The sequence below is a fragment of the Lactuca sativa genome, chromosome 3 (assembly GCF_002870075.4).
Source record: "Lactuca sativa cultivar Salinas chromosome 3, Lsat_Salinas_v11, whole genome shotgun sequence".
Classification (NCBI taxonomy): domain Eukaryota; kingdom Viridiplantae; phylum Streptophyta; class Magnoliopsida; order Asterales; family Asteraceae; genus Lactuca; species Lactuca sativa.
The window spans coordinates 146816715-146829272 of record NC_056625.2 but is presented as its reverse complement, the minus strand read 5'-3'; the positions used below and the strand labels follow the sequence as shown (position 1 = coordinate 146829272).

The window sequence follows — 12558 nt, the reverse complement described above, 5'->3', positions numbered from 1 at the left end:
TATGGTATGCTTTACACCATAAAGTTTCTTTATCTCTATGTCTATGATATTATATGAATATATTTGCCCCTCGAGTTGCTTTTTGATTTCTTCCCAAATGTTTATTGTGTAAAGTCCATTCTATATGGGAATGTGTTCTCACATAAGTATATGACATCATTATCTACCTTCAACTTGTCATCCTTTACTATAGTGACGTTGAATTAGCATTCGAAAGACCAAAATAATCCATCAAGTTCTTTTGGGCCACATTTACCTCCATATTTCAAAGTTTTTTAGAATGGCGGGTTAGCATATACTTGCGGTAGAACCTAGGACCTCCTTGTTAGTAACTCCTTATTAGACACATTGTTAGCCAAGTTAGCTAGCCCTAAATATTCATATTTTAGTGGTTTATGTGTTCTATATACGACATCTCCCTCACAATAGATCCCCAAACTATTGTGGTTTTGTAAAAATCGACTTATGTTTCCAAGACGTCTACATTCTCATAAAACTCGACTTAGAAGGTGTTGATGAGTTTAAGAGCTTCCTCCTTGATGACACTGATAACCCCCTTTCTACTCCATCATTGGTGTCACTCACATATGTATATCCATCCTAGTCAACTTGTTTTCAAAGCTAGCTAAAGTATCTACTAATTGATCCCTTATGATCTTCTTGGATTAAGTTATCTTTTCATTGTCCTCACAAACAATGAGAAGTTGGGTAACACCACTTGTTCCGTCCACCTCTACCTATACCCACCTTACCCCACCTACCTTTAACCACCACTTCCGCTTCCCCACACATATCCTTTCTACCTATACTCACCTTACCCCACCTACCTTTAACCACCACTTCCCTTTCCCCACACATATCCTTTCGGAAAGTCATAGTACGAGCGTATGATCTTCTTAAAAAAAGATTTCACATTTAGAAATACTTTCTTTAAAAATAGTTATATACAAATTTTATGAAAGTGTAAAAAAAAAATATGAAACAAATGTCTAGAAAGTGTTATAAAACTGTTATTCGTATGTTTTAAAAACTTTAAAAACAAAGAGTTTATATAAAGTCTCAAAAAGATTGTAGAAGAATTTAAAAAAAAATCTAAAAATAGTTGAAAAAAACAAAATTTGTAAAAAAAACAACTAAATTTGGGGTGGATTGTAAAATAAAATCATTTGAACCATTATAATAAAAAAAAAATTTTAACTTTGTGTTAAATTTGTAATGAAATTTAAAGCATGAACCAAAAATATAATATTGAATATGACCTGTGTAGAAAAACAAAAGCTTATAATTCGATACCTTTTTATAACTTTTTTTTGGGCCAACTTTCAATAGTTTCTTTTTAAGAAACAATTTTTATCCGATTTAAAATAACAAAAACTGAAAAATAAAAATCAATCAACTATAATAAATAATGATCTATTTTGTCACATGTCAATCTGTCATGAGTTTTGACACTTGTTATTTTGTGATATTTTTGAAATAAATAATATCCCATGTAAATTCATAAGTTTTTCAATCTTTAAAATTAAAAAACCACATAATATTTATATATGTAAAGTATTAAATATAATAAATATGATACTAAATTGCAATTAATACATTCCATTATTTTGTTATTTCGAAATTTTATTTTAAAAAATATTTATTATTTACATTTTAATATTTAATCTCTTTTTTAATCAACCCGTGTAACACACAGGTTTTACACCTAGTAAAAAATATGCAACTAAACATATTTTATAAAATTTTAATTTGAAAATTGAAAATGAAAACTCAACTAATATATATATATATATATATATATATATATATATATATATATATATATATATATATATATATATATATATATATATATATATATATATATATATGGAAAACTGTTTTTTATTTTTTTGAAAAGTTATATATATATATATATATATATATATATATATATATATATATATATATATATATATAACATTTCAGAAAAATAAAAAACAGTTTTCCACAATAAAACGCCCTAAAATTATATTTTTTACAACATTAACCCTTAAATAATATTATAAAATAATCACAGATCTTAGAGTTCCCAAAACATATAAATATGTTTTTAAAAACAAACAAGTTAAAAGGTACACACTTAATACATGCTAAAAAATAAAATAGACACATCTCGGTTTTTAGGTATGCATTATTCTCCATTTGTCACCTTAAAGCTTTTTTGATCATCAAGAACATCTAATATTATAACTAGGGGTGAACATTTGGATCTTGGGACTGAAAAGGACCGAGGACCGGACCTGGACCGGTTTTTAGAGTAGGTTGAGTTCTTGGTTCTTTGAATCATGTAAAATCGATGGGGTACAAAACCGGGCATGTCCGGTCCAACGGGTATTTGTTGTGAAGTAATAGATAAAGTAACTTAAATAAGATTTTGAATCGTACCATATGTACCTAAAGTAGTACCGGTTCAACAGGTACAAGAATAAAAAAATATGAACTTAGACCCGACCCTGGACTCGGTAAGCCTCAACAGGTCCGGTCTAGGATCCATCAATTTCCGCCAAACTTGTCTGATCCAAGAACCAGTTTTGATCCGGTCCAAATGTTCACCCCTAATTATAATTACAACACACTTAAACGTTATCAAAATTGCCAAATACACTAAAACATCTTAAACACTAAAAAAGGTAAACCTATAATATGGATACCCGTTCTTTAATAACCATTAAAAAAAGATTTTACCCAATTTCAAGTATCACCGTAAGGTTCTACGGTGTCACAAATTACTTACCAATGACAAGCTTATGTGACACACTTACCAGTAATAAACACCATGTCAGAACCCATTTTTAACTGCCGGTATGATATCGACGGTACCTATCCACCGGTGGTAAATTATGAATTCAAACTATTGATTGGTCAATGAGAATTTAAGTTGTTTGTTTTTTTAATTTTATCTTTCTTTTTTATTTTTTAAAGGTAAAAATATCACCACATTCTATTATAGGCAAATTATGATAAAATCATATATATCACCTATATATAATACTGGATGTTGTTAAATTAACACTCTTAAACACCCTATAAACATTTTTAATAAAAATCAACCTATAATAAATTATTTAAAAAAAACAAGATACCTTTTTTACTATCGGGAAAAAAAAAAACAATCAATACTTTCCTACCTTTGTTTTTACTTTTTAGTTAGTTGTAGACTTTTAGTTTTAGGGGACAAAGTTTAATAAATGTTTTGATAAATACGGAAAGGTTCTACTAAAGCATATGGAAAGTCAAAGTTTTGACTTCCCGTCAATACATTAAGGGCATATAAATCATTGCCAAGTCGGAGACACCTTCCCTCCTATCCTTCTGCACCGGAATCGTGAACCGCTTCATTCGCCGGAGGCAGAGAGAGAGAGAGAGAGAGAGAGAGAGAGAGAGAGGAACCGGAGCAACACCGTGGTGCCATGCGTTCGCTATTTTGTGATTCCTTGACTTGCTATGAGGCAGTGTTGTAGGTAACTGCTCTTGTTCCGCATGTTTTGGTCTGAATTGCAATGCATTGGTGGGATACCGCAGTTTCTTCTCCCTCCTCCTCCGCCGATGACAACTATATTAACAATAGGACTAATGGCGGTCGTATGTCCAATGCTGTTTCCTTGTTCTCCACTAGTCGTCCGGTAGGATCTCATCACCGGCGCGGTGTTACTAGCTCAAGGACTGACCAGCACCTCACCGATGACGACGTCGTTGTCCAGACGCCTTCCCGGTCCATTTCCACGCCTCAGACTTTGCCTCTCCCTGAATTTCGAGTTCTGCTAAAACGCGGTTTCCGCTGTAAATCTGCCGCCAATCAGACATCCAAGTACGTCCTGCCTTCGCCGGAAGACGCCATTAGGAAATCCGTGAAGAAAACAGGAGTTTCCGATGCCAATCACAGCGATTTAAAAGAACCTCCTCGGTAACCTATTATTCATTCTCTAACTCTTCGATTTTACTGATCATGGTGTTATATTAGGATCATTAGTCTCATCTGCAATCGTCTAAATTCAACATCTAGGTCAACTTAATTTCAAAAAGTATATCCAGTGGCTTGCAATGTGTATCGATTAGTCATAAAATGGAATCGAATACAGTCAGATGCCTTGATTTCACTTTAACATGTTTCCTATTTCAGCATAACTAGCCTAGATCGCTCAAGGGATACAGAACGCAAGGAATCAAAGTTTCTCCAGAATTCGCCTCAACGATTCAATTTCTCATCAAGCTCAAGAGATGGACACAAACATGGTACAACTGTCAGTGCTCCAACCACTCCAATATCAAGCCACGCAATTCAAGTATGGTCACCACCAGAGCTGTCTTCACCTCTTCATAGCCCTCAAATAAGAACCAGTACCAAAAATCCTACGCCATCAAGCTCTCCATTGCACAAGAAATCGCCCATTGAAAGTCCAATGAGTCGACATGGCAGCAATGCACAGGTGTCAGCGGCTTCAGTCCACCCTTTGCCTCTCCCCCCAGGAGCTCCTGTGCATCCACCTTCTTCCCCAGCAAATACTAACAACAAACCTCATTCGGTGACACCAAGACAAAGTCAATGGCAAAAGGGAAAGCTTATAGGTCGTGGGACATTTGGAACTGTTTATGTTGGCTCTAACAGGTGTGTAAATCCCGTATACCTTCATTTGTCTCATATGGTGCATAGAGCATACCCTAATAGGCTAATACCATTTCATTCTTTAACAGAGAGACTGGCGCTTTATGTGCAATGAAAGAAGTAGAAATATTACCAGATGACCCAAAATCTGCAGAGTCTATAAAGCAATTAGAGCAGGTTGGTAGTTTCTATCAAGTATCAACCCCTTATATCTTTGATTACTTATACCTGACCAGTACTCATAACTCATACCTTCTTTTCTTTTTCAGGAAATCAATGTTCTAAGCCAGCTTAAACATCCAAACATCGTACAATATTATGGTAGCGAAATAGTAAGCTCTTTTTTTCAAATTGTAATTACCAATTATTCTATTTCAAAGCAAAATTTGAGATTTACATTAAGAACATGCAGGTTGGGAACCGGCTTTACATATATTTAGAGTATGTTCATCCTGGCTCAATCAATAAGTATGCTCGTGATCATTTTGGAGGAATGACAGAATCTATTGTAAGAAGTTTTACACGTCATATTGTATCAGGGCTAGCCTACTTGCATAGCACAAAGACCATACACAGGTAACAGTTACATGTTTGTTTCTTGATGCAAAATTTGAAGATTATTTATTATCTTAAAGGGTGTTGTGTTTTGACTTTAGATAGTGATTATGTGATGTGTTTTGTAGAGATATCAAAGGGGCTAATTTGCTAGTTGATGCAAATGGTGTTGTGAAGCTTGCTGACTTTGGGATGGCTAAACATGTAAGATTAAAGATTCTTCACACCTCATGTCATGTTCTGGTTTTCTGTTTCTTAATATTTTTGTATTGGTTCTTGATTGTGTTATTTATATTTTATACAACATACTTACTGAAACTTTAATCTTGTTACACAGCTCAGTGGACAAGTACATCTTTCTTTGAAAGGAAGTCCCTATTGGATGGCTCCAGAGGTACTATTCTTCTCATCAGAACTTTCTACAATTTACAAATTTTCTTTCATTATTGATATTATTCTCTTTAATGTAGCTCTTACAGGGTGAGACACAAAAGGATTCTAATCCTGATCTTGCTCTAGCTGTTGATATATGGAGTTTGGGTTGTACAATTATTGAAATGATGAATGGAAAACCTCCTTGGAGTGAGTTTGAAGGGGTAAGTAAGCAGCAGCTACTTTCTCATCTGTGCAAAAGACATAAATGCCCTCCTCATCCACATGTCAGAAGTAGCCCTAGAAAGTTTGTCCACTGATTTCAATGGCACAAAAATTGAAACTTTAGGCTCTAGTTATCTTGTCAAAAGACGTGAATGCCCTCCTGATCCTTATGATCAGATATAGAAAGTTAACATAATTCATTATTCACCATTTGCTATATATCTTACTGCAGCCTGCAGCAATGTTCAAGGTGATGAAGGAGACTCCACCAATACCTGAATCAATGTCACCTGAAGGAAAAAGCTTCTTGCATTGTTGCTTTATTAGGAATCCTGCAGAAAGATCAACAGCTACAATGTTACTTGAACATAGGTTCTTGAACAACTCAAGCCAGCTTGACATTCCAGCTTCTACCAATTCACCTAATAGGATGACATTAACGGTAATTTTCATTTCCATATTTAGTTTTTCTTCTAATTTTTAAAAATCATGAAATAGCATTCATTGTACAATACACATCTAAAACTTTAAGGAAAACTACCTTCTTATTTATTTCCTCTTTCTTTAGTATCATTCTTTCTTTAGTATGTATCTTATATAGGAAAGAATGTTACTTTACTAAAGAGCACATTAAGACCATGCTTGGTGACTAGCTGATGAATAATGACGTTTGGTAAAACTAGTTGATAAGCTAGCTGAAATATGTAAAATGACATAAAAGGACATATAGAAGATTGAGTTTTTTTATAATTAATAAAGGGTACATTTGGGAGAATTAAAAAGAAAAACTTAATGAACTCAGTTTACATATCATATTTACAATGGCTAACATAAACTAATTGGAATTTAGTTGAAGCTTTGATAGTTTTTTAAGGATTTAATTGCTTTAGTGGGTTTGCATATATAAATCATGAATTAATTAAACCAACTTGTAAATCTTTATAAAGAAAAAGGCGACAACCATTGATATTTCATGAGAGTTTGGTAGTTGATATCATCAAAATTCCCATTGTCAACTATGTCACCAAAGTATAAGCTTTAGGCTAAAAAAGCATAGTGAGATCATTTCAAAAACATCAACGCACTTTCCTTTTCGGTTTTACCAATTTTGACATTTTATCATTTTAATTCCCATTTTCTTATTTTTATAGTCCCATAATATCTAAATCTCATCAATGGGGCCCTTAATTAAATTTAAAATGAATAAACTAAATACAAAATTATGGATGTTACGGTTTCAATTCCAATGTGGATTAACTCACGGACACTCTGCTCTTATGTCAGCAATCTAGTGGGCCACTGTCTACAGTGTGGGTCAGCTCAGAAGTTGTTGGAATAGTAAACCCTTTTGCAGAAAAATTGAATTCTCATTTTTTTCAGGTGCAAAACCGAAGAGAACGGTCAAGGCATAGACCGGATTAGTTGTCAATGACAAAAGGGAAGCTTCTAAACAAGTACGTATTAATTATTATTTCTATTAAATACATGAATTCTCTATATTTTATATGGGTTTTCTACAGTAAAGTCCCATTATTTTAGGAAATTTTTTGATAAAGTCCTAAAAAAAAATTTGAACAGAAAAGTCTGGGATTATTAAAACTTATCCCTTTTTGACCTGTTCGCAGGGCACGGGACCAAATTATTTCTTCAAAATTTGTATATAATGTATAAACGTATTTTTTACGTATTTATATGTATCTTTATGTATTTATGTATTTATATTTTTTGAGTTTTACATACATATGTTTACGTATTTGTATGTATTTTAAATGTATAAACCTATTTTTTTTTTATGTATTTATGTATTTAAGAAGTTTTTTTTATATAGATATTTATGTATTTTTCTGTATTTTAAATGCATAACCATATTATTTTTAAGTATTTATGTATTTTTTACTTTAAGTCGTCTTCACCATTTCATCCAATTCCTACAGCTTCATTGAGTATGTCTGGATGGTTTTCCTGCATACCCACATATTTTACGCTTTTCTCATTTGCTTATCTTGAAATTAAACAAAAAAAGATGCACATACGAAAACTTGGGGTTCCCTTGAAGCCACATGAGCCTGGTGAAGTTTTCGTATGTGCATAAATTATTCTTTTGTTTTTTAATTCGATGTTTGATTTCAAGATAAACAAATGGGAAAAACTTAAAATATATGGGTATGTAGGAAAACCATCTAGACATACACGAAGAAGCTCTGGGAATTAGATGAAATGGTGAAGACGACTTAAAGTAAAAAATATATAAATACTTGAAAATAATATGGTTATACATTTAAAATACATAAATATCTATATAAAAAAACTTTTTAAATACATAAATACATAAAAAAATAGGTTTATACATTTAAAATACATACAAATACGTAAACATATGTATATAAAACATAAAAAATACACACACACACATATATATATATATATATATATATATATATATACACACACTATGCTTATACATTATATACAAATTTTGAAGAAATCTGCAAAAAAGTCCTACATTTTTGGGAAAATTAACGATTTGATACCATGACCTGCTCATCAGGTCAAAAGGGGCTAAAGTGAATAAATTAACCGGTTTCTTGGGTTGTTCTATTAAAAAATTTAAATAATTGGGGACTTTTCTGTTCAATTTTTTTTAGGACTTTATCAAAAAATTTCCTAAAATAATGTGACTTTACGGTAAAAAACCCTATTTTATATTTAAATGAATTAATTAGCACTATCAATAGTGATAAGCCGCCTAACACATGATACTTACCACTATCATTAAGAATTATTTCAGAGCTCTTCTAAGCTGCATTAGCTTAAGACAAAATGTGTATATTATATTATATTATAAAGTCTTTGCTAAGTGACTTAAAAGTGTTTGACTATTTAATGGTGCTGATGTAGGAAAGAAAAGAAATCTAGAAACTCTTCAGCAGCCATTAAGATCTGCTTCTTCTTTCCTGTAGCCTTATCTCTATTATTATATATTATACCAAAAAATCTCTTATAGTAAATGCTGATTAGACATCTTACACTAAAACTCAATGAATTAAACATTCTTACACCATAGAATTTAAGTATATAGTATAATTATAATTTAATTTTATTTATATAATCATCAATAATACTAATGTTTTTATAAATTCTCAAAATTTTAATTAAACTGTTTTTTTTGTTTTCCAGAAAAACTAAAAGTACCTTTTTATATTTAGGTAAACAATTTTTTAACTGATAAATAACTTTTTTCGAAAATACATATAATATATATGTATTTTAATAAGCGATAAATATTTATCTGGGTTATTCTGGAAAAGTCTTCATTATTTGTCATAGTTTATGCAAAATTCCTAACTTTTATTTTTGAACAGATAAGTCCCGATTATATAATATTTTGTCCAAATTAACTGAAAAGTCTTTTATTTTATTTTTTTAACAGAAAATGATGGATTATCATCATATCATGTAAAATTAGAAACTTTTCTGTTCAAAAAACAAAATAAAAGTTTGTGACTTTTCCATAAACTAAAACAGAATAATGGGACTTTTCTAACAATAACCCATATTTATCTGATTAAGTTTATTTCTAAAAATAACATTATTTTTCTTTATTTACAAATTTGTTTTTAATTAGTTTTCTAGTTATACACAAACAAACAACATGTTTAAACGATTCATCCCATCCCTTCAAGCCAACCCAAATACTACAATGGAATGTAATGATCTATTCCATTCCGTTCCTTTATAATTCCATTCCATCGTATCAAACATACAACCTTAGTGTAATCCTTGTGTCTTGAATTTTCAATTTCAAATGACCACAATCACTTGCATATATATATTAATAACCCCAACTCCACCTACCAACTTGACCTTGATGTAGACTAATTCCAAATTCTTTCTAAGTGGCACATCCACTCGACAAAAAAACATCTATATAAACCCATGTTTCTATAAAACTTCTAACAAATTCAATATCCATTACAATTTACAATTCACAAACATGAATCAACCTTGTGCCTTAAAATGTTCACTTATTCTCATGTTTTCCTTAATTTTTCAACCATTAGTCAACAGTCAACTCGATTACAAATTCTATGATTCCACTTGTCCTAACTTAACAAAAATCGTTAAGTTCAACCTCTGGTCAGCCATGAATAACGACTCCAGGATCGCTGCTTCGCTTCTTCGCTTGCATTTTCATGATTGTATTTCTAATGTAACTACTCAATTTTTTATTTTTCCTTAAATAATTTTTAATCGAATTATATATTTTATTTTTTGTGTTTTGTGTTTAGGGGTGCGAAGGGTCGGTGTTACTTGATGCAACCAATAGTTTCCAGAGTGAAAAGGACGCGAATCCTAATAGAAATTCAGCAAGAGGATTTGAGCTTATTGAGAGCATAAAAGCAAACGTTGAAAAAGCTTGTCCAGGAACCGTTTCTTGTACCGATATATTGACACTCGCGGTTAGAGAAGCCGTCTTCCTTGTAAGTTAATAGGTTTATATTACAGGGGTATTTACGTCTTTTGCACAAACAACAGATCAAAATCCATGTCCATGTCCCACCTTTTAGGGTGGGACGAAAAAAAGATTAAATTTTTTTGTTTCATTGACATCAGTCACGGATCCAGTCTAATGAATGTCAAACACAGTATAAGTTTATCTGACGTGCCCTTTATCATATAATTTTTTTTTCACATACGTTTGTGTTTTTTTGTAGTCGGGAGGGCCTTACTATTCTTTACCCATGGGGCGTCGTGATGGCATAACGGCTAATATAACTTTAGCAAACACAGATATTCCATCGCCTTTCGAACCTCTAGATAACATCACCTCAAAATTTACTACCAAAGGTCTCAACCTAAAAGACATGGTTGTACTCTCAGGTAAAAAAAAAAAAAAAAAAATAGACACGTAATTTAATACTATTTTGATTATCATGTCTCCCTTTTTTAAGCCAATCCTACCTTTTTGTCTTTTTGTGACTCTTGGTACCTATTTTAGTGGATAAAAAAATGGAACTGTCCTACCTTTTTTGTCTTCTTGTGGTTATGTGTCCATATTTTTGTCTTTTTGTGACTCTTGGTCCCACCTATTTTGGTGGAAAAAAAATAGAACTCTCGTACCTTTTTGTGGGTCGCTCATATTTTTTGGGAAAAATCATTGCATCTTTTTGGATGAAACAAAAAAATTGAAAAATTTGCCCCCCATCGAGACGAGTTAAGACTCCGGTACATGTCTAACACAGTATCATGTCCTGCGTAACAAACAAGGCCCGAAAATTATTTAATTGTGTTTGTAACCAACGACTTACTAAACGCTTGCTTTCTCCTTTTTAAGGCGCACACACGATAGGATTTGCACAATGTTTCACATTCAAGCAACGGTTATTCAACTTTGATGGATCGGGTGGGCCCGATCCACTACTAGACGCGTCCCTTGCAAGCAGCTTGCAAACTGTGTGTCCGAATCAAGATGATTCGAACACAAATCTGGTCCCATTGGACGCAGTCACAACAACAAAGTTTGACAATGTTTATTATAGAAACCTCGTGAATAATTCGGGAATTTTGGGTTCAGATCAAGCTCTTATGACTGATAATAGAACCTCGGGTATGGTTTTAAATTATAGTAAGTTTCCGTATTTGTTTGCTAAGGATTTTGGTGCATCCATGGTGAAGCTGAGTACTGTTGGTGTGATTACGGGGCAAAATGGTCAAATTAGAAATAAATGCAACGTTGTGAATTAGAAAGGTTGTGGATTTGATCGAAAACTTGGTCATGTCTGTATGTTTGAATAAGCAGAAATATTTTGAATATTTGTCACAAACATGTGATGTATTGTATGGATATTTATTATGACAAGTATTTCAAATTATAGAAAAATGTTTTTCTTAAATATACATGGTAGAAATTCACAAAACTAGTTGGAAGCTGGAATTTTTATTTGCATAGTAATGTTCAACTAAAGTAACTAACTATAAATTTTTTAAATATTTAAAATAAACTAAAACTTAAAAGCTTTCAAAAGCTTCTTGAAGTAGTCTATTCCAAGGTTGTCAAGATCGGAATCCTACATAGGATCGTTTTTAGGTTTGCAAGATCGGTATCTTAAGATCGGGATCCTAAGATCCCACAAAATAAAATATAATTTTAATTTATTATTTTTAAACATGAAAAATATTTCAAACATTTAATTTTTCGTTCAAAAGTTATAAAAACTTCAAAATATTAGTCATACGTCACAACACAAAATGATAAATGATAAATTGGTAAAGGATAAAAAACATAAAGTGGTAAAAATAATTTTCATTTACAAAAAAAAAAAAATAAAAAATCAAGGGAATGTAGGATCGGATCTCGATCCTATGATTCTACTTAGGATCTTACGATCCTACGTACGATCCTACCCCAAATACGATCCATTTACGATCCGGATCGTTTTTCATACCTAGGATCGTAGGATTGTACAATCCTACGATCAGGATCACGATTTTGACAACCATGGTTATTCCAGTAATTATAACTAAATTAATTACTACTAATTAAAATAATCAAATATATATAATATAGTATAATAGGCAAACCTAAACGGTCATAAGAAACAAACACACGCACAAACAAAGGTAAATAGACAACCAAGATAGCTTGTGTGTAAAATATTTTGTTCCTTTTCAATCGTTTATTAAATAAAAGATCATAAATAAGTTTCAAATCTGACGCTTCACTTACAGTCAGTTTGCAAACCTATAGACACCTAACAAAA

General features: G+C 31.8%; 1 protein-coding gene across 5 annotated transcripts; it reads left to right on the top strand.

Moving 5' to 3' along the window:
• Positions 1–3294: 3294 nt before the first annotated feature.
• LOC111881416 (mitogen-activated protein kinase kinase kinase 5) lies at positions 3295–11691 on the top strand. 5 transcript variants are annotated; one of them, XM_042900300.2, is made up of 11 exons: positions 3295–3946; positions 4163–4648; positions 4735–4822; positions 4915–4977; positions 5058–5221; positions 5329–5404; positions 5538–5594; positions 5671–5796; positions 6030–6239; positions 7082–7251; positions 10087–10225. In XM_042900300.2, exons 1-10 carry the CDS (start codon positions 3543–3545, stop codon positions 7217–7219), a joined length of 1812 nt encoding a protein of 603 aa, XP_042756234.1. In that variant the 5' UTR covers positions 3295–3542; the 3' UTR covers positions 7220–7251; positions 10087–10225. The 5 variants fall into 5 exon arrangements, 4 of the variants coding, with proteins under 4 accessions (XP_042756234.1, XP_023733581.1, XP_042756235.1 ...); XM_023877813.3 differs by having other exon boundaries at positions 3297–3946; positions 7178–7251; XM_042900301.2 differs by lacking the exons at positions 3295–3946; positions 4163–4648 and having other exon boundaries at positions 4737–4822; positions 4915–4966.
• The last annotated feature ends 867 nt before the right edge of the window (positions 11692–12558 follow it).